General features: G+C 32.3%; 1 protein-coding gene across 12 annotated transcripts; it reads left to right on the top strand.

Moving 5' to 3' along the window:
* On the top strand, positions 1 to 27,919 carry LOC143068104 (uncharacterized). Of its 12 annotated transcripts, none has more exons than XM_076241877.1 (15): positions 1 to 236; positions 7,932 to 9,594; positions 10,415 to 10,525; positions 11,733 to 11,864; positions 12,530 to 12,643; positions 13,152 to 13,175; positions 14,772 to 14,840; positions 15,415 to 16,053; positions 16,296 to 16,619; positions 20,122 to 20,226; positions 20,970 to 21,014; positions 22,271 to 22,366; positions 22,478 to 22,504; positions 24,504 to 24,569; positions 25,326 to 27,919. In XM_076241877.1, exons 2-15 carry the CDS (start codon positions 7,941 to 7,943, stop codon positions 25,964 to 25,966), a joined length of 4,047 nt encoding a protein of 1,348 aa, XP_076097992.1. In that variant the 5' UTR covers positions 1 to 236; positions 7,932 to 7,940; the 3' UTR covers positions 25,967 to 27,919. The 12 variants fall into 12 exon arrangements, with proteins under 12 accessions (XP_076097992.1, XP_076097996.1, XP_076097997.1 ...); XM_076241881.1 differs by lacking the exon at positions 11,733 to 11,864 and adding an exon at positions 11,059 to 11,103; XM_076241882.1 differs by lacking the exon at positions 10,415 to 10,525.

Here is a 27,919-nt window from a genome sequence, read left to right as displayed (position 1 = left end):
ATACAATTGACCTATTATATCAAATCTTGTATTTGAAGGTTTGGATAGATTATTTCAATGTGCAAATATACAAGGGCTCCAATCTACCGTGGTTTTGGACGATTGCACATTGAATAAAGACAGAATAATTTGATTCATGTATATCTGGAATGCATCAGCCATTGAAATGTAATATCACAAATACTATGGACAGTTTTAATGTATCCATGTTGATTTTGAAAGGTTATTTTTAACAGGTAGGTGTTTAAAATCTATCAAATTTCAATACCTAGCATATGAAGTTGTTTTAAAAATTCACACATTAATAAAACCAGTTATGTTTACACTACTACTATTTTTTCTAAAACGATTCGGTGCAGTCTGAAACATATCAGACCTCTTCTGCTTAATCTATATATGACACTACTGTAGATCATTTTAAGATTTGTTCTGTCATGTTTAATGTGTTGTTGATTCACCGGTTTCAATGTTGTTATCAGCGTCCCACTGACAATTTTCGAAATGTATCTTTCCATTACCTGCATTCTTGTAATATAGATGTCCTTATTGTTGCTTGTTAAACTGGACGAAAAAGAATGCATATAGTGAGTTGTTATGATCCATTACACATACAACAGACATATTCATATCAAAGCTTGTTCAAAACTTTGACCAAATTTTATTACAGACATAGGTGTTATTGTTGCTATATAACTCAACCCTGCATGAATTATCCCTTGTTTAATGACTGCAAATTTAGTCATATTTGCATGCAAAATACTGATGACAGATTCAGTATATATGGGAATTACGGTTAGCTTGTAGTGCAACTCATGTGCTGATACAGAAACGATGTTTTACTAGGTGAAAACATTGCTCAAAAAATGAGAAGACTTGAATCGTCAGTTATCTGTTACTTAAGTTGTACGCAAACTTATGCAAGTTGTACGACTTTGCCCCCCGCAGAGCTATAGAAAAACAGTACATTAACGGGTGTTACACGGACTCTTTTTAGATGATACACGGACTCTTTTTAGTTGTTACACGGACACTTTTTATGAATAGAATCACTCGTGCATGATAAGTGAGTTCATGGGCACTTTAACTTTCAATTAGATTTGAACTTTTTGGTTCACCGACTTATTTCCTGTCTTTTTATTGAACAAAATATTTACGTTAGCATCAATATCTTTTTTCAAACATTTCCAGTTAAATACTATTCATATCAGTACACTTAGGTATTAGACATTTAACTTTAATAGTGGGGGGGGGGGGGGGGTGTTTCTCCTAAAATAGATATTTTTATCCCAAATTTTATGAGAAAAAAAATATTATGGTCGAGCAGATGACAAATTAATGTTTTGCATGATTCCTGATTTTCCGAATACCGTTAATAGTGCTAATTTAAACAAAAACATTTGGGTGATGACGTTGAAAAGTAAATAGTTAATATACTAAAAAAAGAACACACCGCCCCCTTTATGAAGCAAAATATTCGGTCAATAAATGTTTTCTTCAATATATGGACATGAATAGTATTTTGGACAATGCTGAAAGTAAAGAAATGCTGATACTTACGTGTATATTTCAATAACAATAAGACAGGAAATAAGTAAATAAAAATCAAATCTAATATCAAAAGATAAAGTGCCTATCAACTCATCAATGCACGATTGATCCTATAAACGAAAAGTGTTCATGTAATACACGTCCAAATAATAAGCAGCAAATCTAGAAGAAAATCATTCAACTTATGTCATCAATTTTGGGCGGTAAGCTGCGATTGGATCATATATTAACACGTGTTTAATCCCGATCAACACTTGCGGCAATGGACATTTGAGCGCATTGACAGGACATTTGAGCGAAAAAAAAGGACGTTTGAGCGCCAAAGTATAGGACATTTGAGCGCCTAAATTTTAGGACATTTGAGCGAAAATAAGAATAAGCGTAGGACATTTGAGCGAAAACAAATAACGATTCATCTGTTATATAAGTATCAGTCAGGTAATCTGCAAATTCTATACAAGGCTTGTCGTTAGGTACAACGGCCATAAAATCTTCTACGAAACAGTCGGCTACTTCGTCTGGAGCTAAAAAGGCTATCCCCAAAATCCCTTTAAGCCATTTACTAATGTCTGAATCAAGCTCTTTGTATTGTTGACTAAGTCCAACTTTCTGGATTTTTCGCCACCAGGCTTGGCCTAAGTGAAACCTACAGCATTTGATCTCTATAGACGGGAAAAAATCCTTCATAACTTTCATTACCCGTTCTTCAAAATCGACGTGTACTGCTTTCGGTTGAAGTGTGTGACCTTGATTTCAAGTGCCAAGGGACATTTCACTTAATAGATATATATATAAGAATTTTAGAACAAAGAAAATTTGCATAGCCAATGAATTATAGTAGAATTGATTGGTAAATAGAGATCAACTTAGGATTTCACTTACATAAACCAGCCAGAACCGGTCGAATTACTCGGGTGTGAAATAAAATAAAAAATATTTATAACTAAATCTTACTTTTTTTTCTTACTTTTAAAAAAAAATCTTAATTCGTGTAAAATTATCAGGGAAAATTTCGCTCAAATGTCCTGTCTGAAAACTCAGGTAAGGTTAATATCCCGGCGCTCAAATGTCCTATGAAGTCGGCGCTCAAATGACCCTATGTGCTTTTTTCTTTTTCGCTCAAATGTCCTATGCCCAACACTTGCAAATCTAGAGACGAGCATGAATTAAAAAAAAAATCAAAATATATACCTGAATATATATAATATTAAGACAAAATCCATTTTTTTCATAAACATTTCATTCACTATTGAAGTAGGAAATTCATTCTTTTGATACATTTTTATTGTTATCGAATTTATATAAGTGGCGGATCCAGGTCCAAATCCAGGACAAAACAGGTGGGGGGTCCAACTTTAAGTCCCCATTTAAATGCATTGATCGTCAAAAAAGGGTGTTCCAACCCCTGCGAATCCACCACTGAATATTAAATTCGTGTATTTTGCAACAAACGCGCGATTTTTACATTTTTTTTTATTGGAGGATGGAATGGCACATCCTACATTTTTTCATCAAAAATAAAAACCACAGCCTCTTTATTTTAAAATGATTAGACCTCCCCCTCTCCGCTTTCCGTTTCATTGATAAAAATCAAACGTTATCTTACTTACCATTAAAATATTTCTTTAATACATTACCTTTTTACGAAGTTGCATTTTAAAAGTCTAAAATGCGTACAACATTCATCTTTTACTTTAAATGGTTCTTTTTTTTTATCGAATTATTAGATTCCTGATTTTTTTTTTCTTGAAAAAAAATCTCGGTTGAAGGGAAATGAAAAAAAAATGTGTTTATACTAATATGATAACTTACATTTATTTACTGCTTTATGGCTATCTAAGTTTCTCAAATGTTTAGTCTTGCTAAAAGTATTATTAGTTTCTTGAAACGTCGTACATGTCAGATAAAAAACAAAAGTAACAAAAGAAACAGGCCGGTTACAACCAGCCGAATAGTTTTTCTGCACTTGTAGTCAGGTCAAGGTCCTCGGCTATCGCCTCGGACCTTGACCTGACTACTCGTGCAGAAAAACTATCCGGCAACGGTTGTTACCGGCCTGTTTCTTTGTTACCTTTGTATTTTATCTAATACTTATTGATATCAAAGGTACAATTGTAAATGCTCTTTTGTTCCGACGTTGGAAAGTTCCGGGCGGAAAGAACTAACTAGCCGAAAAGTTCCAATGGAACTTATTAACTAGTCACTTTGTTCTTCCTCTGGTTTAAAAGTTCCACCGGAACATATCAACTAGTTAGAAAGTTCCTTTTTGCCAAATTAGTCAAAACAGGAACTAACTAACTAGCCCAAAAGTTCCAAAGGAACATATCAACCAGTCACAAAGTTCCATTTGGAGAATTGATGCAAAGTAAAAGCGCAACATATTATATTTGAACCTTTCAAAGGGGAACCAAGATACTGATTACAAAAGTCAAAAGGAACTTATCAACTAGTCAGAAACAGTTCCTCTTTGGAAAATTAGTCAAAACCGGAACTAACAACCTAGCCCAAAATTTCCTCCTCATGTGTGCACTTTTAAAAATATCAATTTCAGATTAATGTATAACAATAAATTAACTTATTCCGTTATGAAGGCAACATTCTGACCGAATTAACTAGTTGTTCTGTTCCGCAAGAACTGTTGAACTAGCCACATTGTTCCGGGAATTTTCAACTAGTTACTTTTTTTCCGGAACTTTTTGACGGCACTCGGAAAACTTTTCGAACTGTTTCTCTAAATAGAAACCAGATTAAATTATAAACTATCCATGTTTCCATTCGGCAGGATCAAGGAACGCAACTTAATCGCGATAAAAAGTCAGTTTGAAAATAATATACAGCAATAACAATCCTAGTACCATCATCTAAGAGAATATTATTTGTACAATATAGGTTAAAAAAAATATGAGGAGTAAACTACTGCAACGATTCAATTTTTTTCTTTGTTTTGTTGATTATCTTAGTATGGATTGATTAATTGTAGTTATCTTAAAGTGAAAATGACATTTGGAAATTAAGACTACACTGTGAAAAGAAGTTACTGAATGAGATATGGGATTGATTGTTCTTAAAACAGACCATCTACGAACAAAGTTGATCAGTTGAAAGGGTTCATGATTTAGCGAGCATTCTCCCTGTTCAAGTTCATGATTTAACCTCCACACCCGACCGTTTTTCTATGTCATAACCCAAATGAAGCCCAATGAACATCCCTCTTAATTGCATCGAAACTATTGTCGGCCTTGCAGTGGTAGTCTGTATGTCGATATATTGCTGTAAGAAACAAATACTTTGCCTACTTGTGAATTATAGAAATATTTCCAATGCAATCTTAACAATTCATAGACAAGAACAGATTAACATCTACAACTTAGGCACAATGTTAAAAACCCGACAATTAAATCACATTGTTTAAATGCATATTATTGAGACGACTTATCTTTGATACACAATTGCCTAATTACAACAACAAATAATTGTATCAAATACTTATGAGTCCTTTTGTCAATCAAATAAGACCCATTGTCAGTCATTTCAATAGTGACCACAAAGATGTCAGTTAAAAACTTCAACTCAATTGTAGTTACACTAAAGAAGTAACACGGGTACTAACAAGGCTGGTCGAATTAATGACATAGGGTGAACGTAATGCACTACAAAAAGAATGTAAAATCTAACGGTTGTTAAGTCTTTAAGAAGATTAATCTTATAAAAATCGTTAGCTTTAAGACTAATAGAATTTTTAACATTCAATATTTGATTAAGAAAATTCGGAGATAACCCGATTAATCGAACAACAAATATCAAATGCATTCTGGGATTAAATGCCGACCTACGCGCTTGAGTTGTTGACAAGATTTAATTAAATACGCAAATTACTATAATCCACTTTTTTTCATTTAAAAGTTGAAGGAACTTTCAACAGTTTTAAGAACTATTTTTTTTAGAGTTGTGTTATTGCGTTTATAATCACCCTAAGCAATCCTCAAACGTTGATGGTAAGCTGTATCTTAAGAAGAAGAATCAAAACTTTTTAAGAAAAATTAAAAATGTAAGAATTAAGTCACCTTTACTTCTCCCATCTGCATGTCCATCCTCTGGGGGCTTCAACTTGACAGGTAAGGATGTATAACCATGCAGCTAACTTTAGTCGGAATAAGGACGTTGAATCTGATGTTTCTAATATAAAGTATGAAGCTCTCAGCATTTCAATTTGAAAAAAAAACTTGCAATAACTTTTGGAAGAGTGTTTTGATGACCCACTGCAATGGTATGCGAAATTTCTTCAAACATTCCATCATTATCTTTTCCCAGTGGCATTCAAAGACTTGTCTGATGTTTGGTCTACTGTTTCATTTGCATAAAACATTTGCCTTGGAATAACGAAACAATCCAGTAATCAATCATTTAAAAATGGTGTTGGCACATTTACGTTGCCGAGAATGATTGATTACGGTCCAGTGGTAAAAAAGTATGTTCGGGATGACAGCAAATTAACAATGAATACAATAGAAAGATATGATTTTGCCAGTATAAAGGGAGGACAATGTGGACTGCCACTGGTAAAATCATGTGTATAGGATAGGGATAGACATTTTGCATAGCAACAGGCCAACTACAGACTTCGCAGGAAGTTTGTGCGTGGATCCCTCAACGCACAGAGAGCGTACGTCTCATTTATTTGCAAGGCATCCCTCAACGTACAGAGAGCGTACGTCTCATTTACTTACCAGGCATTGGACTTAACGTTTCATTGCAACCGGACATGAATGCATGATTAAACATCCAACACAGCCCAAAAAACACCCCAATTTAGTTATAGGGTGTTACTGCATGAACGAGAGAAGTCCAGGGATTACAATATATCGCTATAGCCCAGTCAATCTTTGGTGTTTTTTTTTTTGGAAATTCTGTTTACACTCAGTAATACATGATATGCTTTAGTGATTAGACTCCCTATACTACTGATGACGATAAGATGTTAGACACGAATTAAATAACCACGAACGAATGGACGAAACCTTCCAAAGTATCTGAAATCGCCATAAGTTTCTGAGGGGGGTTGTGCTGTTCAATATTCAGCTATTCAGTTTTCTATGCAGTCTCTCGTCGCTGTGCGTATTTAGACATTGTATTGTTTGATTTTTTCTTCGAATTGTGTTTATTTTTATAGTCCTTTTAATGTGTCCGTCTCTTTTTCAAACATAGAAAATACTCAATTGACAAATTTTTATGTATAGTAGCTTAGCTATAAAGTATTTAAAATTTTTGGCTGGTGTTCAATTTACTCACATTTTGATGAAATATAAACAGTATATTCAAACCAATAAAACTTATTTGGTTGTTGCATTTTAACTGTTTATTTGCATTTAAATGTAGGTATTTACCATTTACAGAATTTGGATGCCAACTACTTGATAAATGGTATAAGGACCCAGCAACGGATAAAGTCTATTGAACATATTGTAATGGATCGGAATTATAGAGGGTCTTTGTATCTTCTTGTATTGACTAAAATCAATAAGCAATCCAAACGATCTTGAAATGTCAGAGTACATATATTTGCAAGTCACATAACTTCTAAAATAATTTGGCTAAGATTTTACTTGTCAAATTTGTAGGTCTATTCATTTTGACTTTTATTTATAAGTATTTAGATTGAGAAAGAAGAACTATTCACACACAACATAACATATTAAATATATACTATTAATGTAATGCATTGATTTCGAATCTCTCTTTCTCCCTTTGAAATGAAATTTAAACCCAAGTATAAAAAGAATATAGGATTGGAGTTCATTCTATATATAGCTGAAATAATTGTTGATCAACTCGTTGTACTTATAACCTTGCTGGCTTATTGAAGGTGTTTATGTAGAAACAAATAGGCTCTTTAGTAAATAATTTGACTTGCCAGTCCAAACCCATATACATATATGTAAGGAATGACTGTAATATTTTTTCTGTCTATGGAGAAATAACATAAACAATTTGATGCACACTGAATAACGCGCGCAGCGGGTTATTTAACAATGTGCTCCACATTTTTATGTTATTTCGAATAGACAGAAAAAATATTACAGTCCTTTCTTATAATTTAATTCTCAATTCCATTATAAAGAAAACCATGAAAAAACGTTGATGACGTCACGGTCACATAACTAAATTATGTCTATGGGCTGATAACAAAATAACGTCAGCCAATCAGCAGACGCGTTACATCCAAAATTAAATTATTAATAATTATCATGAGATTTCTGCAACACCTATTAGAATGGTTTTTTTTTTAAACTAAACAGATAAAACTCTGTTTGCTGTTTCACTTACAAAATGACATATATTTTTCCTCTCTAAAATTCTAATTAAACAATATCATTTCTTTGCAGAAAACTATCATGAATATAAACCAGAACGCCTTCCTCTTGTGTCCGATTTGTGAAAAGGAATATGACGACAGACGCGGTGCCCCACGTGTTCTGCCATGTCTACACACCTGCTGCTCGACGTGCTTACAAGATCTTTTGAACGACAACGAACTTTGTTGTCAAGAATGCCAAACTCGTTTTGACAAAACTTTTGATGGAGTTGAAGCCTTTCCGTTAGACACTGCCATTAGAAATTATTTAGATTTTATTAGGGTTCAACTTCGACCTACAGAGGTTCCTTGTACTGACTGTCCAGATGAAGCAAATGCGCATGCATTTTGTCGGGACTGTTTCCTATTTATATGCCACGAATGTACACGTGCTCATAAAAGAACGCACGTAACAAAGAAACATATTTTAGTATCTATAGAAGATATGCGAGAATGTGACCTTCGCGATTTTCACCGAAAAGACACATGTCAAACTAAAGGACACGAAGAACAGATATTTACATTCTACTGTGATAAACGCGGCTGCGATGTACCAATTTGTACCCTCTGCGCAGTCTCAGACCATAACCAACAGCACGGTCATATCATTCGTAACTTGAGCGAAGTTTATGAAGATAGCAAATCAACCGTTCATAACGTTATCCGAGAAATAAACAACAGGGGAAATCCAATGTCTGAAGCTGTATCACAATTCGAATCTGTAGTGGACGATTTGACAGAAAAGGAATCTGAAATAAACCATGAAATTGATTCCATATTTGATCGATTTCAAAAACTATTAGAAGAGCGAAGAGAAAGGCTTCATAGAGAAGTAGAACACCATTGCCAATCTAGAAAACGTGAACTTACGGAAAAAGTCTCGGAATTGAAAAGTTACTCAACAAATGTTAAAACTGCCGTAGAATTTGCTACCAGAGTCATGTCATATACTACTGCGTCAGAATTCCTCGTGTTACGTGATGTGCTGCTAAAGAGAATTTTAGAGTTAAAAAACCACAAGGTCTCCATTCCAGCAAAAGATGATGTGGCACTGAGATTTTATCGTGGTGCCTCCGACGAATCATTTGCAGATTTGGTTAATTCTATCGGAAAGGTCGTAACAAAGGACTCGTCTAATTCTCCTGAAACTGTAAACTCCAGCTTCCAAAGTGAAAGCTATAGAAACTCTAAGCGAAGTAGTTTTAGCGACTTTCAGATCGAATTGCAGAAAGATTTCAACACTTTGAACAGTTTGAATAATTCTCCTTCTTTAAATGAACAACAAGGATCAAAGTTTGATTATCGAATTCAAAAAACAAGTTACCAGTCAACCAAACAAAGCATGTCTAATGGCCCTCAGTTGTTAACACCTAGTTCTCGAAGTGATGATTACGATACCATTAAACCAAGCATTCAAACCCAGTATTACACCCCAAAACAAAGCAAACAATCGGAATACCGATATCCAGCTGAAAACGAGAGCGGTGTCGTGCAAGTCGAATTTAACGGCCAGTCTTTAGAATCAAGAGATATACAAACTCCTGACTCGGAATTTGAGACAGCTCGAAGTGAATTAAGAGATGTTGCTAAAAGCATAAACGAATCCAAGTTCAAACCAATCGTGAATGGAACAACGGAATCAACTTCTCCAAGCCAGGACAAACCCAGCTTTTTCAGTCGGCATTTATCAAGTCGTAAGTTATCTAGTGTAAAACTTTTCTGGGCACATTTGCGAATCGGTTTCAAATTTTCTTATTTATATATCAAAATACTTACGACACAGCTTTGGTTTAGTATACTAACTCCATGGTATAGGCGCATGTTGCTTAACTTTTTGATTTCGATAGATAGTCATTTATACATATGACCTTTCAATATCATAACTCTTTTATTTTATATTAAAAAGTAAATTATATACCTGATGATGTACAGTCCAATTGAAAAAAATCTTGTAAATAGACTGAATGTTGCTAGAAAAGTGAAGGGAGAAACTGAAACGAAATATAATTAACGAGTATACATTATCGGAAATTGTTTTAGGTAAACCCCAACATCATATAAGTTTTTTTTTAAAACCTAATCCTGATGCTATCGTTAGATTGACTAGCACAACTTTGTCAGTTTTTAAATTTTTTTCTTTCACTTTCTGCCGAGTACTTGCAATATTTTTTTAATTGTTTAGTCTTGTTTTTGTTTTACTTCATTTGAACACACGATGAAGGCAACAGGTTTTATACTGTATTTTACATTTGTCATCTGGTATATAAATTGGCTTTTAATAGTTTCAAGGATTTGTTTAGTAAGAGCTTTCTATACAAATCATTAGTTTTAATGATTTCATGTAGAAAATATTAAATAAATCTATTGCAAACTGATGATGAAATAAGTTTCGCAAGAGTCACAACCATCTTTTTATGTAGACACTAATGATTTCTGTTCATCACACTAAATGTTTTCATTTTATGTTCTAATAAGCATGCATTTGCTAACTCACTTTCATGCATTTTGTATTAGCTCCGGAAAACTTGCATGTCATTTCATCTGAAACTACTGAAAGAGACACATTAGCAGACGATACACAGCGCGAGTCAATCGTTCACCAGGCGGGACTTACCGACTGTCTTCGTAAGTATCTCTCGGGCTTATATATCAGCTAATGGAAAGTTTGATGTAAAAATTACATTGATTTGGCTTTGGAATCATTTTCAAATGACAGATGACCAAACAGTAGGCCTATGTAGGTCACAGTAATATGGTGACCGGTTAAGGCTTTTTCGCCTTTCACCTTTCATATTATATAGGGCGAACACGCAAAGTCAAAAATGCGAAAATGGTTTCACTTTTTAGATTTCGCGATTTTGCGTTTGCCACTTCATTTTTTTGCCCTATAGAATATAGATGGCGAAAACGCGAAATGACCTTAAACGGCCACTATGCAGTAAGCAGTTACATCTTTAGGCTGAACTAGTAGGCTACAAAATCAAATTGCTTTTTGTTCAATTCAACAGTTGTAGTCATGCAATCACATATCAAACATCAATTTATGCATTTTTTTGTATAATGTGTTGCTTCATATTTACAATAATTGTCTGGTGATGATTTCAAAATTTTTAAATCATAAATAGAAATCTGATCAATTAATTTCTTGTTCTATCCAGAAAGTCTGGAAAATAAAGGCGAATTACCGAGACTAATCTTTCCTGGTATGTCAGTTGTTATTTGTAGTTTGCTTTCAAACACTTTAGACGAAAGGCGACATAATATTTTTCTTGTACTTTATATATTATTTTAAAACAGTGTCAATCACAAACAAGTTGTTTGCATTAACAAAATTAAAAATAATTTAAAAATGAAAGCGACATACAGTTTTCAAAGTGTTTGAACTCAAATTACACTTTTTGCCTTTTTTTAAATTGATTTTCATAATGCTAGCATTTATTTTAATAAAATTCTGACTTCATATTTAGTAATATAAAAATAGTTTAGTAGCGTTTGTTAGATAACAGTTTCTTCTAAGTATACTTGATTTAATAGATGACGTATTTTTGTGGTGAAGTGAAAATAGAAAGCTTATATATAATAATAGTGATAAAAATATTAATACTAATAGTAACCTTTGCATTAAGTAAATTTGTTTGTTTTAGAAGTAGATATTGTACATCTTGATGGATATGTATCTCGCACGAATTTATAAAAAAAAAAAAATGACAAGACTTTACATGTTCATATGAATACACTTTTGCTATAGTTTATGTTTTTTAATTCATTCCCTTCAAAATGAGAACACATCGATGACTTATTCAACTACAACTATTATAAATATATACTTTAGTGAAGACGAAAGTTGAAAATGAAAGAAGGCAAACTGCAAGAGCAAGGCGCTCTAACTCTTGTCCCCCTACACGTAGTACCAACATTCTTAATATGCTTAAAACATGGAAGCTTTGTTTAAAACTAAAAAAGGGTAAGACAAATGATGACCCGAGTGAATTCCCAATGTTATTTTATAAAAATCTTTGTTTGAACTTATTAGTGCATGATTGGTTTGTGTTTTAAGAGAGTTTATGATGAAGTTAAGGGTGCGAATTTTTGTGGAAAGAAAACGATATAAAGACTTAAATTTTCATTGTATAACATTCTGGTTGCTGTTAGTATATCAAGATCACTTAATTAGCATTGAAACTCTTTTTGACATTTGAGGCTTCATCATTTCTTTCATTGTGTGTACTGTCTTGTCCAATAGTTTGTGTTTATGGTATCCCTAAGTCTATTACACGAAGCCATTTCCAATATAACATTCTATCATTAACAATTATAGTAATACAGATTCTTCTGTACAAATGTTTTGATATTTTATTTATTTTATTGGATGAACTGAAAATTTTGTTTACAGGGAATTATGCAAAGTCGTATTACATAGGTTTTGTGATTATGTTGTAACTACATATAGAATTGAAGAAAACTTGAAGTATGTTGATTCAAATATGATATTTTAGAATTATCATACATTCAGTTTTGAAAATAAAGTAACAATATACTACTCGATTTGTTATACTGCAGTTTAGAAGGAAAAACAAACTTTCCTCACTATCGCTATACTTCGCTTTATTTTTATTTTTTTGTAAACAGAGCGAAGCCTTAGCGTCAGATCAAAAGAGGAAAGTCCGCGTGCTGAAGAGACGAGTTCTGTACAAACCACAGAAACAGCTTTTGTACCCCCACGTGCTCACAGACCACCATCTCGTAAGTCAATTTATCGGTGTATATTTCATATTTACAACTCGTATCGTTTTTCCTAATGTTCACGTTTACCATAGTCTTAATACAGTAAGGACTCATAAACACTAATTATCAACTGCATATGTTTTTTTGTCAGTTTTCTATGTTGTAGTTATTTAATATAGCTTATTTAGATATGTACATGTTGTAAGAATGATTCAATTGGTTCTAATAACTGCAAATCAATACCTAATAAATTTTACCAGATTCTATATAGTACAAATGATGGAAATTCAATTTCAATTTTATAAGTCCGCTTTTCGGTGCTTAATTCTTGAAGCTTAACTTGCAAACATTTGTTTCGTAGTTATTACAATTTGGAGTTAATACCATGTCGATTAATGTACATCGTTTTGTCTGTGGTCACCGTCAATTTTCTGTTATTACTCGCGCTATGTGAGTAAAACATCATTATTAACTTTGTCATGAGTCATTTTATTTTATCATATTCATTTACCATTTACTTTTATAGAAGATCAAAGTGAAGATGTTGGAGGTAACTATATAATGAGCATACTGATAAAAAATATATATTTCTGTATTTTATATTTATTAATTCATAATTCAATGCACTGATATATATTCACAGAACTGCATAAAATCAATAGAGCATGCTAAATACCCAGCACATCGTTTTTCACACCATTCTATGCTGTTTTTTTTGCATCCCTCAAAAAGCTGCCTTTAAAAAACCAAAATCTGTAAGTTATTTGCTTCTATAGAAAATTAAAAAAAAAATCACACATCTTTTAAAAGAACACATTTTTTCATAATCATATAGATGTTGGCAATAATTTTTATTCGCATACAAGTTAAAAATTGTGTTGAAACAACTAAAATATGAAAAAAAAACATACACATTTGTTTTCCTGATCACATACTTCCATTGTCATTTGTGGGTTGTGTACTCTCATTCTATACCTGAATATGGATGCAAATTATGCCAATGGATGTTAAACGATGGTACTTTGCCAAAGTTCTTCATGGTAAAACAGTTATATTTCATAATATTCCATCTTTTAACTTTTTTCACTCATTTCTTCAACAGAAGTTTGTTATTATTAAATATTTTCAAATATATTTTTACGGATTTCGAGCACTCCCTGAAAGAATAAACGTATATATTTTTTCTCAAAATGTTAGTATAATGAGATACTTGATACATGTCTGTTAATATTCAAGTATTTAAGAGATCGTTTTGAATATAGAATTTAATAATAATTTGTTCCGATAAACAAGAGAGAAAGGGTACATAAGTTTAATGAGTCCATAACGTTTTGTTTTACACATTAAATTGCTTTATTACATAACCATCCGCCAGACAAACATGCTTTTATTTAATAGTAGATTAGCCAGAATATTTTGATCTTTGCATTCTTTACTAGAAAGCCGTACTCAGATTATAACATTGATACAGGTGCACTCAGATTTAACTGTTCTATGTTTGATAACTTTTACTTTATACTTACATTTGAAAAGATTTAAAGACAAAAATTTTTTTTACGATATGAATATTAAACTCATGTGAACTATAACGCTATTATATATGAAGGCTGGTTAGAATAAAGGATGATATTGTAAAACTTTAGTTTTGATATTTCTTGTGAATTTTTTTAGAATCGTCAAAACGCAATCATTTATTCTTTCAACTCCATATGCAATTCATTACTTTGATTTATCAATCATATAGCATTCACACTTTCAGAGTCTGAGAATTTCGCTTTCACTTGATTCATTTTTCATTTGGGTTTTAAAACAAAACCACAAGTTACTAAGACTTATTTAACTGAAACCAACATTTTTACATGAAAATAATACATGTTCATCACATTATTGTGTAAAAAGAGATTGCAAACATGATTCAAATAACATTTAATGATAAAGTGAAAATTGAATTATTATCTGTGGTTCTTTTTTCAATAAAAAATAAAAAAAAAATATATTTCCATGATTTTCTCACAAGATTTTTGTTTGTTTTTTTCATTTTTCATTTAGAATATTTTACATTTCATATCTAAGGGATAACATTGGATGGTATAAGTTTACTCTGTTTATAATTGTTTTTGAAATATGTTTATCAATGTGTTTTCAGTTTTTGTTCGTAATGGTATTGCTGATGGACAACCAAGGTCTGGACCGGCCATTTTCAACGACGTCACAAGTAATACATTTGTTCATTTACTTTTGTTAACAATTTAAAAAATGTATCCAATACTTCTATGATTTTTTCCTCCTAAGTAATTAAGAATCCATATTGTTCGTAGCAAACATATTAACATTGTTTTCATTTCGAATTATTTTTCAAAGTAACATGTACACTATAAAATGTTTAAGTTATTGAACTAAAAATATTAAGTAAAAACAATGTTAAACTTTTCTATAACATCCCTTATCCCATATCTCTAACAGCAAAGTTGTCATTAAAACCATCAAAATTCAACTAGATTGCGTAGTTCGAGAAGCCTATTCACAATTATCTATGTTCGAAATATTTAGTTCTATTATGAGCCAGTCGGTGGACTGAACTGTAATTAGAATAAGATGTTTGAAAGAGCTTTTGAATATGGTTAATTTGAATATTAATTTAACATAGCCTCTGACATTATTTAAATAAATAATGAGTTTAAAAGATATTTACATGAATATGTACAAAATGTGTATGTGGCATATCATGTAGATTGTTTGTGTTTGTTATTCAAACTACGCTGCTCAGAATAAAGAACGTTTTCTTACAGGTCCAGATTTTTCATTTGATGTTTTGACTGTTCACGAAGAGAGAGAAGTTTCCATTGACGGAAAGACATTGCGTAACAGGAAAACTGGAAATCCGTCCAGTAGCACAGTAGTTGGACCAAATCAACTGAAACAGTACAAAGGAATTATTGGAAATTATTTCTTCCAGCAACCAGGAAAGTACTACTACGAGGTTGATGTTACTTTTAATATCATCCAACCATTAGAACAGACTTGGTTAGTGTTTGAGCTGGGCCTTAGCAGAAAAGAGGACATCGACAAACATCACACGGTTGAAAGACACGAGTTTGCACGATCATTTTACGTTGCTCGTTATCCAGAGGATGGAAAACTGTCACAGGAATTTTGGCATAACCGTGATCTAAAGGCTATCATTCCTCTGTGTGATAACAGTCCTGGTCTTACCGTAGAGATGACCTATGGGATTCTTATAAACACAGCTACTGGAAAAATTACTATAGCTGATGTCAAGAGGGAAAAGAAGTTATACACTTTTACTGACGTCGATTTTTCTCAGCCATTGTTCCCTGTTTTTGGGACTTACAATTCTGATCTTGTGAACGTCATTATGAGAATACGAGCTGGAGCTTCACTGGTACAGTTTCCTCCGTTTCTGAAAGGTAAGTAATTTTGAATAAAGCTGTTATCATGAATGTAAATAATGATATACAGAATTATATGTGATGCATGTAAAATGAAAGATTTTAGATAAGTTATTTATTACAAAGATTTTTGTTGCAACTACCGGCACTTGCATTTTTTAAATGTTACTTTTTTTTTTTTTTTTTTTGCATATATCACTTTTGAATTACTAAACAACGTATTTAAAGCTACTTATTTGAGAATGTTTACTTATGTACAGGTAATGAAGCATTAGATAGTCCAAGAAAGACGGATCCATTTGACTCTGATCAACGTATACCTGCAGAGAACGAGAGAGGCATGATACAACGTCAGATCAGCATGCCAACTAGAATGGCAGGTGGTCAACATAATTTATTATCACCTAGAAATAATATGTCAAGGTCCTCTGAAAATATAAATGAAACTTCATTTGATAGCGCCCGCAGTGGACTGAGAACCACCACTGCAAAACCTGTCAAATCTAAATTTGGATCTGTGACTAATGGCAACTGTTCACCAAAAGAAAAACCACCACAAAGTTTCTTTAACAGAACTAGAAGTCGTAAGTCTCATGATGAATAATTTGTTTTAGAATAGTTACTGCTTTAAAAATGATAATACCATCTTTTATTTCAATATCAGAAACTGTGTGTCCATCAGATTTCATTATTTACAATTGTTGTCTTTCGTCTAGGTGTCTATATATAAAATCAGTGTGTTGCATTCATCGATCAGTGCTTCTGTGGAAAAAGTTACATTTGCTCCATTGCTTATTCATACATTCGTAAACTATAACGCCGAGGTAGTATAGAAATTTTAAAGTCTGTAGATTTTACCTATAAAATGCTGCATTTTATAGTTTTTATAGATGTCTAACATAAATAACAAGGTTGAAGTTTTTTTTTTGTGAAGTAATGCTCTTTAACCTAAAGTCTATGTTTTATAAAATAAAATAAAATAATATAAGTTGTTACCACTTGCAAACATTATCAACCGACATTAATTTTGTTTTTGACTATTATACCTTATATGTGAAATAAAGGCAACAGTATTATACCCTTGTTGAAAAGTCATAAATCGATTGAGAGAAAACAAATCCGGGTTACAAACTTAAAACGGAAACACATGGGAAACACATCAACTATGATAGGAAAACAACGATGTTAACGATTAAACCCACACGACCCATTGGTTAATTGTATTGCATAGACTTTGTTTTTGTGCTTCTTATAAAAGCAACGCACCGGTGCAATCAAAAACCAACTTACCCATAATATATAGTGTGTCTTTTCTAGATGTGTTTACATCAGATATAATTGTTTACCATTTCCGCTCTCTCCTGAATGTGTTCATATAATATTGTTTTGTTGAATCTATTGATCTTTCCTTCAATGAGAAATGACAGTAATATTTGCTCAATTGCTTTATTCGTTATTGATGATGTTAACATTTTTTTCTTGTTTTTTAAGTTATGTTGATTATGTTTTAGATAATCAACCAACAAAATTGTCTTTCCTTAACTAGATCAGAACTTTTAATATACGAGCCAGTCCGTGCGAAAAGGTACAAAAACGAAAATTTTACGAAATTCTAAAAAGTGTGCATAATTATTGGTAGTAGAATTGTGATTTACAAAACACATTTACTTTTCCTCATATCCTTAAGCTGTGAGCTACACTCACCTGCAAGTGTTGAGACCCCCCTTTAGTTTTCATTTTCAAAGTACAGTTTAAATGGCTTGATTTGCCAATTGATTATGTTAACCCCGGTAGCAGTGGGGATAAGGCTCTCGCTTACGATGCTGATATCATTACAATCAGACCGGGCAACGGTTTGAATCCCGTGCAACAACGGTTGATTTATATAATATTAAATAACTTAACTTAACTTAAATTTCAATTTCTAAAACACAAGAGGTCATAGTTCTTGTATTTTCCCTCATGTTTTAATTTTGTCTTACTTTCCTTAAACCGGTAAAACTGAAGAAAATTATTGACTTTTGTCTCTCTAGTGTCGTAAAATTTACGTTTCTGGTCGGTATAGCATTAGTCCGGGGAACAAATGATTTTACACTTGCTCAAAAACCAAAAATTCAGATATTTCTACGTCTTTTGCTGTTTTAAATGACAAATTCGGGATAGAATTGACAATCTTATGAATGTTTACATTAATGTAATTTTTTTTCGAATAAAATCGTTATTCAAAATAATATAACAAACTTTGATAACGAGTCCTGTAAAGTTTATCAAAAGGACTTTTTGTACCTTTTCGCATGGACTGACTCATATTAGTATCTTCTAAAAATTGAATGTTATATGAAATTAAGCGTATGGCTCCACAATAACTCGTTTGAAGGATGCAAGCTTTTTTGACAATAAAGTGTATGATCTTTGTTTTACGTTACCTTACCATGAATTTACTTTATCGTGGTAACTGGTAATGTTCAGCATCAAATAATACGTTAGATGATAAATTAAAGATGCGTGTATAAATGTATCAGTGTTTTTTTTTTTAGCTCACCTGGCCCAAAGGGCCAAGTGAGCTTTTCCCATCACTTGGCGTCCGTCGTCCGTCGTCGTCATCGTCCTGCGTCCGTCGTCGTTAACTTTTAAAAAATCTTCTCCTCTGAAACTACCAAGCTAAATTTTACCAAACTTGGCCACAATCATCATTGGGGTATCTAGTTTAAAAAATGTGTCCGTTGACCCGGTCAACCAACCAAGATGGCCGCCATGGCTAAAAATAGAACATAGGGGTAAAATGCAGTTTTTGGCTTATAACTCAAATACCAAAGCAATTAGAGCAAATCTAACTAGGTAAAATTGTTCATCAGGTCAACATCTATTTGCCCTTAAATTTTCAGATATATCGGACAACCTGTTGTTGGGTTGCTGCCCCTGAATTGGTAATTTTATGGAAATTTTACTGTTTTGGGTTATTATCTTGAATACTATTATAGATAGAGATAAACTGTATACAGCAATAATGTTCAGGAAAATAAGATTTACAAATAAGTCAACATGACCGAAATGGTCAGTTGACCCCTTTAGGAGTTATTGCCCTTTATAGTCAATTTTTAACCATTTTTCGTAAATCTTAGTAATCTTTTACAAAAAATCGTCTCTGATGAAACTACTGGGTTAAATAATCCAAACTTGGCCACAATCATTTTTGGGGTATTAAGTTTTAAAAATGTGTCCTGTGACCCGGCCATCCAACCAAGATGGCCACCACGGCTAAAAATAGAACATAGGGGTAAAATGCAGTTTTTGGCTTATAACTCTAAAACCAAAGCATTTAGAGCAAATCTGACTGGGGTAAAATTGTTTATCAGGTCAAGATCTATTTGCCCTTAAATTTTCAGATGAATCGGACAACTCGTTGTTTGGTTGCTGCCCCTAAATTGGTAAGTTTAAGGAAATTTTGCTGTTTTTGGTTATTATCTTGAATACTATTATAGATAGAGATAACCTGTAAACAGCAATAATGTTCAGAAAAGTAAGATTTACAAATAAGTCAACATGATTGAAATGGTCAATTGACCCCCTAAGGAGTTATTGTCCTTTATAGTCAATTTTTAACAATTTTCATAAAATTTGTAAATTTTTACTAACATTTTCCACTGAAACTACTGGGCCAAGTTCATTATAGATAGAGATAATTGTAAGCAGCAAGAATGTTCAGTAAAGTAAGATGTACAAACACATCACCATCACCAAAACACAATTTTGTCATGAATCTATCTGCTTCTTTTGTTTAATATTCATGTAAACCAAGGTGAGCGACACAGGCTCTTTAGTGCCTCTAGTTCCCTAGTTTCATCAACTCCAAAAAATTAAGAAATACGATTTTTTTTTCTTCTAAGACACGTCAAGGTTGTGCCTAACATTACAACTGATTTTAATAGCTTAAAAAACTAATATTGTTTGTCACTTGACAATTATGGTTTTTGTTATTTTCTTTTAATACAAATGGTTTCGGCTTAAAATAAGACTTAACATAGAATTGGTTTTTTGAGTTACTCACAAATTCATTTAGACATTCTTAAATAACATTTCTAACAGCTCCTACAGTAAAGACGCAACCCGTTCCTGGTAAACTCCGAACATCAGCTTCAACATCACAGTTAGATACCTTGTCTAGACCATTAGGCCTTGGAGACTTTATGAGTAAGTAAAGCATGTTATAAAAAAGAAACGATTTACGAAGGTTTATGCCTTAACTCAGAAACATATAGGGCATAAATTGTGCATGCTTATGATATAAAACGTGTTTTTTATGCCCCACCTACGATAGTAGAGGGGCATTATGTTTTATGGTCTGTGCGTCCGTCCGTCTGTCCGTTCGTCCGTCCGTCTGTTCGTTCGTCCGTCCGTCTGTCCCGCCTCAGGTTAAAGTTTTTGGTCGAGGTAGTTTTTAATGAAGTTGAAGTCCAATCGACTTCAAACTTGGTACACATGTTCCCTATGATATGATCTTTCTAATTTTAATGCCAAATTAGAGATTTTACCCCAATTTCACGGTCCACTGAACATAGAAAATGATAGTGCGAGTGGGGCATTCGTGTACTGAGGACACATTCTTGTTATGGTTAACTTTTATGTGACTTGGATAGACCACATCTTCTAATAACTATTGAAAAGATTTTTTTTATATTGTAAATTTAAATCCACATATCCAAGCAAATGATATTCACTAAAATGAATAACATAAGAATTGTGTGTGATGGATATAAGATTGCAGCCCAGTGACGTTAAAGAGAAACAACAGAAATTAATTTCATGTTGAAATTTTAATGTGGAGAAAATAGACAACAAATTAATAAATCCAATCCTTTACACATGCGTGATTATTAATCCAAACTATATCATTTAGTACATTTTAAACGTCATTTTTGTCATTATCATAACAGAGGAACTCGAAAAGAGAGGGAATTTACCTAACAAGGTTCAAACTGGTAGGGACACTAACATTAGTCGCCAATTGGTACCATATATTACTCTATGCCAGTCATTGCTGTTCATATATATGCTTTATTACTAAAAGCTTATTGTTTTCAATGTATTTAGAATGTAAATAATTGTTTTAGTTTATAGTGTTATGAATTAGTGACACATATGTCAGTATGTAGATGTTTTCTCTTCTTCTGGCAGTCTGTTCCTTTAATGCTATTTTTCTTCAATTAGTCTTGATACTTTTTTACTGCTGATAAAATATAAACATGTTATGAAAAGAAAATATTGTGACTTTACATGTTGGTCCCATTGGGGTCTGACCGTGACGCGGGATCGGCCGATCTTTTTTTAAGCGTGACACGTGAAAGTCCGATAATTAAGCGAGAAAACGGGAAACGAAGTCCTGCGGGGCACGGGGAATTACATGTGCTATTATGGCAACGAGAAGCGGGATACGGGATTTTCACTCGACAAAACGTGGCATCTGGGATCAGATCAGATCACCCCAAACGAGACCCCTTACATATGTTTTTTTTTTAAACATACAATGAAAAACAATAGAGGGAAACACTTTTGCCATTGACAAAACAAGTGTCTGAAGTAACTAGAAGAACATTAAATAAAGCATAAACTCACCACTTGACTTGCATGATGCTTGTAAAAATCTAACTGTATGATGTATGTGAATTTATAAAATATATTTCGAGATGTTATATAGCCTTTTCAAACCACGGAGTCTTGTGTCGTAACCACAGTCACTTATATATAAATGTTTTAGTCGTTATTCCATAAGAGTGAATTGCGCTTTTGAAAATTTGACTACTTTACATGTCAGCCGATGCTTATTCTAAACTTTTAATATATCTTCCTTTGCTAGTAAATACAAGTTTTTTGTGTATTATAACGAGAAAATCTGTTTATAGTTTCCTGTTTAACAGATAAAATAAGCATTTTCAATTTTTTTTAACCGGAATGTAGCTTTTTCCGCTGTTCCCTTTTAGATTGAAAATGCTATATCTATAATGGAAATTTATTTGAGTTGAAAAGGCTATTTATTAATACTTTAAGTTATATCTTTTCCTATCCATAACACCAAATTAATTCCATACAGTATTTAGGATTTATATCTTTTAAGATGTATTTAGAAGATAATTATGCGAAAAATATATAATTATTAGACAACAACTGCTTTATTGCTTACTAGCACCACTTAATGTAGATGTGTCCTACCTCTGCACATTATATTATTTTTCCACAGAGAGAAGTCTGAGTCAGACTGGGGAAAAATCATTTCAGCCGACTTCTGAAAGATCATTTAAACCAATAACTTCTCCTCTGAACCAAAGACGTTCTTGTAAGTATTTCTTTTAGTATTATAAAATAAACTAAGAGGTTCGATTTATTAACTCGCTTAACTTTCACATTTATCACCCGTCTGGCATTCTAACTTCTCTTTACTTTTTAGATGACACTGATACGGACGACGATGAAGGTAAAATTAGGCCAATGTTTGGTCGTGATTGCATTCAGTGTATTTTATCAAAGTCGTGTAAATTGTCAATGAAAACCATACCCATTTACACATTGAAAACCTTTGCATGTAGACCACCGGTGTAAATATCCCTAAAGAATACCTATCTGAGTTATATCTGTTCTGTATAATGATGTCGTGATAAAATGCATAAGACATTTCCATTGTGATAAAAATAAAAAAAAAAAAAAAACAAGATAAAAGATATAAAAGACATTTTGAAAAAGGAATGAAAGAATTTCGCATTAACTTAGACAAAGTATAGCCACATCAATGTTTGAAACGTTATAAATATCACAGCTTTGTCATGGTTTCATATTTTTATCAGAATCATAATACCTAATTTCAAATCACAAATAAATAACTCGAAACAAAGAAGTAATGAATTGTCAATAGATGTGCTTTTTAACCACCTCATTTAGTACAAAACCTTCAAGGAATTGAGTAATTGTAGATATATAAACTCATTTTAGATACCTGGATTATTATCTTCGATAAACAATGAAACATCAGCAGAATGGATATAACTGGAAAATCCCAAATATTTTAAGGCATCCGAACCGGTGTGTTACTGTTATTGTTTTAATTTTTGCACTAGTTTGATCTTCCTCACGAATATTTACGTCCCTTTTTTCTGTTAATAGCCTATCCGCTTTCCAGTTTTAAATCATCCCTATACATATAAACAATAACTCAATGCCATTTGATAAATTTAAAGTTTTTAATAATTTGTTTCATAAAAGGATAAGTGTTCAGGAGTTATGTATGAATTTCCTCAGTTGTGCCAGAATAGACAGCTCGTTTAGTTTAGTTCATGAATGCAATGAAATAAATATACAAATAATAATGATATTCATGCTTTAGCAGTACAGGTTATAATATGTAAATGTAAAAAAAATATACATAGCATTTTAGCTGTTTTGATACTGCTTAGGCGAATACTCTGGAAATAATTAAATTATAACATTATAACAATAATGCTGCTTTTTGGAAGTAATGACACAAAAGTCACGCAATACGTTTCAACTATAATGTTTTAATTAATCTATACAAAATCAATTTTAGCAGCGAATGTGCTTATGTCTGAGCTGTTTAACATTTGAGCTTAGCTCATGAATGCAGTTTAAGAATGATAACAGATTTAAAAAAAAGCAATGCACAAAAGTCATGCAATACGTTTCATTTTTCATAATGATTATCTACTCAACATTCCGTTTAGTAGTGACTGTGCTTGCATTTAAGCTGTTGAGTGTTTGAGATTGGCTACTGATTTTATATACGTTTTCTACAATTAGGTTTTGCCAGATTAGTTTCATGTGATGCTCCTCGGTACCACTCTAAGATGTTGAAATTTCTTTTCAAATGGACTTGTTGGTTGCTTGTGTGATATGCCTATATTTGATTAAGTTGATTGCTTGCTACAAGATTTTTTTAGATTATGGTCGAAAAGAAAAGACCGTGGTTTTCCTAGTAAATACATGCCAAATGATTCCATATTTTTTTCTCCAATAAGCATATATGAATGTGAGAAATCTATACAAAATATTATCAGTTAAACAACATTAATATGAACGAAAGATTTTTTTCTATTTTTTTTATTTTGTGATCATTTTACATGCAATCAAATTTGTTTTGGGCCAGTTTTTAAGGGATATTAAAAGTAAGCAAAAAGTAAAGTTTTATTATTAATTAAAGAAAACATTTTTTTTTGCCTTCGTCTATGTCGATCATTCATCTGTTCGTTGTAATAGAGGAAATGTTTAGATCACTGATTTAGGTTCTGAATAGTGATGCTATCTTTTGAAATGATGTTCATAAGTTTGAAGAATGATGCAAACTTTATTCGGTGACGCTCAACCTTAATAATGACTATACATGGTGAATTTCAATATCAAATACCGGGTAAAAATACAAATAATTAAGGCATATACTGATGTATTCGTATCCCCTATATTTGTAGTATTTGCGAAAAGTTCCAGCTCAGAGGAGGTGAAATCGGGACCAGCAACATTCAACGACGTGCAATGTGAGTACAGTAATATTGTAAGGCAAAGATCAATATCACAATTTGACCAGTTTCCAAAGAATAACATCAGATGTTCCATTCAAAATTATAATCAAAAGACTTACCTGAAATAGTAATTTGCAGTCACTACTGTGAAAGACATTATATTTCTTTAGAATGTTACTTGGCTATACTTATCTTTTTCTAGTTTCAAAAGTTCACTTACTATTTCTACTGTTCAACAGGCACGACCTTCGTCACTATAAAGTAATATAACATAGTTTTGATGCATCGACACTGACTATTTCCATTTCTATAAAAGAGCACATTGGAGCAAAATATAACGGAAATAGTTTCGCCGTGTATTTGTTAAAGTGTTTTTAAAAAAGCTAGATTATTTGTTTCCTCAATTCTAAAATATCCAAATACTAGTAACCTGCTTTAAAGTCAACAGACCAGTATAAAAAAAGTCGATTCTGATATCTGTCTTGACTGCTTTTAATTTCATCCAAAACATTGATATATTGATTATTTCGAATGTACTCATGGTACTGTTTCTTGTACACCAACTCTATATATGTTCTTTTCTTTTCTTATAGTCTTTCATAAACAGAAAAATAGCATAGAATTGTGTAGGCCTAAAACAACTCATCATTCGGATGTCGTTTCGTTACAATGTTTAAACATTTTGCCTCTGTTTAACAATTTTGTTATATGAACGGAGGTATGTCTGTTTGAAACCATATTTGTTACTCAATATTTTTTCGTATTTTAAAGGTCCAGATTTTACCCTTGACGTAGATACTTGTCATGAAGAAAGAGAGGCCTCGGTAGACGGGAAAATATTCAAGAATCGCAAAACTGGAAAACCATCATCTGGCAACCCGAAGAAACAGTTAAAACAATACAAGGGAATTCTTGGTAATTTTTCCTTTAAAGAACCCGGCAAATATTATTTTGAAGTGGTTGTTACATTCAATATTATCCAACCACTCGAGCAAACATGGCTCGTGTTTGAAATTGGTCTATGTAGACGAGAAGATGTTGATAAACACCACACTGTAGAACGTCACGAGCATGCAAGATCTTTTTACGTCGCAAGGTACCCAGAAGATGGAAAACTAGCACAGGAATTTTGGCACAACCGTGATCTCCTTGCCTATGTACCCCTCAGCGAAAATAAAGCGGGATTGAACTTGGAGGTTACCTATGGAATGGTAGTGGACACGAAGAGGAAGAAATGGATCATAGCCGACGTGAAGAAAGAGAAGAAACTGCATACTTTTTCAGGATTAAACTTCACCAAACCACTTTTGCCGGTATTTGGAGCGTACAATCCAGATCTCATCAGTGTTGAAATGAAGGTTAAGACTGGTGCGCAAATTTCTTCATATCCTGCATTTCTAAAAGGTCTTTAAGATCGAATTAAAGAATAGTCTTGCCAAATATTAGTGCCATTTAGAAACTGATTATAATGAACATATACGTTTGTTAAGGTTTTTAGTTGGAATTAGTCAATAGAAATCTATATTATGTAAATATTATTTTTTTTTACAATTTCCCTAATATTTTAAGGCATTGGGAATTATTCTATACCTATGTATAAATATCTCCAATCTAATTAAAAACCGATCTCTTATCGCTCCCGTTTTCTGATATGTCGCGTGGGAGATCTAGCGAAACCCGCTTTGAGGTCACATGTGTGTGGACTGGAAGTTATAAATTTATAATGATATGCAAATGAGTTGATGACTTATCAATAAACCAATAAAAAAAATTTATGCATTTTTTGGACTGACGATTTCTTCGTAAATAAAATGAGTTACATCCCTTTACCTCACGATAAACTTTCAAGATCGTCGAAGACTCATTTTCATTTGTCGAAAAAGACACACCTACGAGGTCACTCACATGTGACCTCAAAGCGGGTTTCGTTAGATCTCCCACGTGAAATATCAGAAAACGGAGCGATGAGAGATTGAATTTTAATTAGATTGAAATATCTCATTCTGAGTAATTAAATTTAACAATGGTGTACTTAATAATTTGAGTTGGAAATTGACTGTGTATATATAGACATTGGTTGTTATATTTGCATTTATTTGTGTATGCTACTTTTATATATGCATTTATTTTTTTATATAAATTCATTGTAATTTTAGAATTTGCTTAAGTTTGTTTTCCGTCCACAATTTTTATATTCTAGTAGCAAACGATAATTTCCTACTCTGATAAAATACTACTATTATTCAAAGTGGTAGTAGGAAAATTAGTTTAGCGCCGCGAAAACACGCCTTTCAATCAGACTTTACATGAGGCATGGGTAAAAAATTATGATTTTGAAATAAAAACACTTTCTAGTTCATAAATCAGCTAAAAGATAAAGATTAATCATTACAAAAATTCAATTATAAGACTAATATGCTTTGGTTCAAAACAAAACGATTGATTTTGTCAAACTATTATGGTACATATTCCTTCTCGAAATGATTTAACTTTTATAAGTGAAAAGGAATATATATATATATTTCTATAATTCTTACACGATTTCTGCCTTTCCTGACCTGTTGATTACTTATTCAATCAACGTGTGGTTCGTTTAATCTCAGTCCTTCATTGGTAAAAATTCGATTACAACATCTACTTGTTGGCCTTCCTCTGACTTTCCTTTTGTGACGTAAAAAAAGAACACATCTTTTGCAGATCATTCTGAAAAAAAGGATTGAATGTGTCTGCATATCATTTAAAAATCCTAAAAGAAAGAGACTCGTCACCAAACCTTGTGCAATACCATATGTATCAATTTTCGACAGTTAAAATTTGAATATATAAAACGCTCGACAAGCCTCGAGTTTAAAGTTTTAAGTTTAACTGTCTCTTGTGGATAAATATAGTATCACACTCGATACAGTGGCAGAGTCTATATATATATATACCAAATTGTGAAATCATAAGGAATTAGTTACTTCTGTTATATATTTATGGTTGTTAGGAAATGTTTATTACTTTTTGCTTTTGCTCAAAGTTAAATGTATGTGATGGACGTTTTCAATGAAATGTGCATGTATTGAACTGTGAAAATACCTTTTTTGTACATTAAGAGATTTGTTTTGATTAACTGTTGTTGTTTTAAAATATGTTTTTTTTTTCTGACAACTTCTTAATCGGCTACATGATTTTTTTATTATAACCTTCCAATGTTTTTAAACGCTACATTTGGTTAGGCTAATTTTAGAATATGAACTGCATGCCAAGTGATACATGTACTTTAATTTCTTCTGTGATATATAGTTATGATCTGTGATACTAATTATACATTTTAAATCTATTTTTAGAGTGATATATTTATAAATTATTCAACATAGACAGAA

The sequence above is a fragment of the Mytilus galloprovincialis genome, chromosome 3 (assembly GCF_965363235.1).
Source record: "Mytilus galloprovincialis chromosome 3, xbMytGall1.hap1.1, whole genome shotgun sequence".
Lineage (NCBI taxonomy): Eukaryota > Metazoa > Mollusca > Bivalvia > Mytilida > Mytilidae > Mytilus > Mytilus galloprovincialis.
The sequence above is the reverse complement of the archived record's forward strand: the minus strand, read 5'-3'. Positions and strand labels throughout refer to the sequence as shown.

What these genes read in the sequence shown, in the direction of transcription:
- LOC143068104 (XM_076241877.1), top strand. Translation starts at nt 7,941, where the DNA reads ATGAATATAAACCAGAACGCCTTCCTCTTGTGTCCGATTTGTGAAAAG. An exon ending in GTTTCCTCCGTTTCTGAAAG is followed by an intron (nt 16,054 to 16,295) that starts GTAAGTAATTTT and finishes ACTTATGTACAG; the next exon opens with GTAATGAAGCATTAGATAGT. An exon ending in TCTGAACCAAAGACGTTCTT is followed by an intron (nt 22,367 to 22,477) that starts GTAAGTATTTCT and finishes TTTACTTTTTAG; the next exon opens with ATGACACTGATACGGACGAC.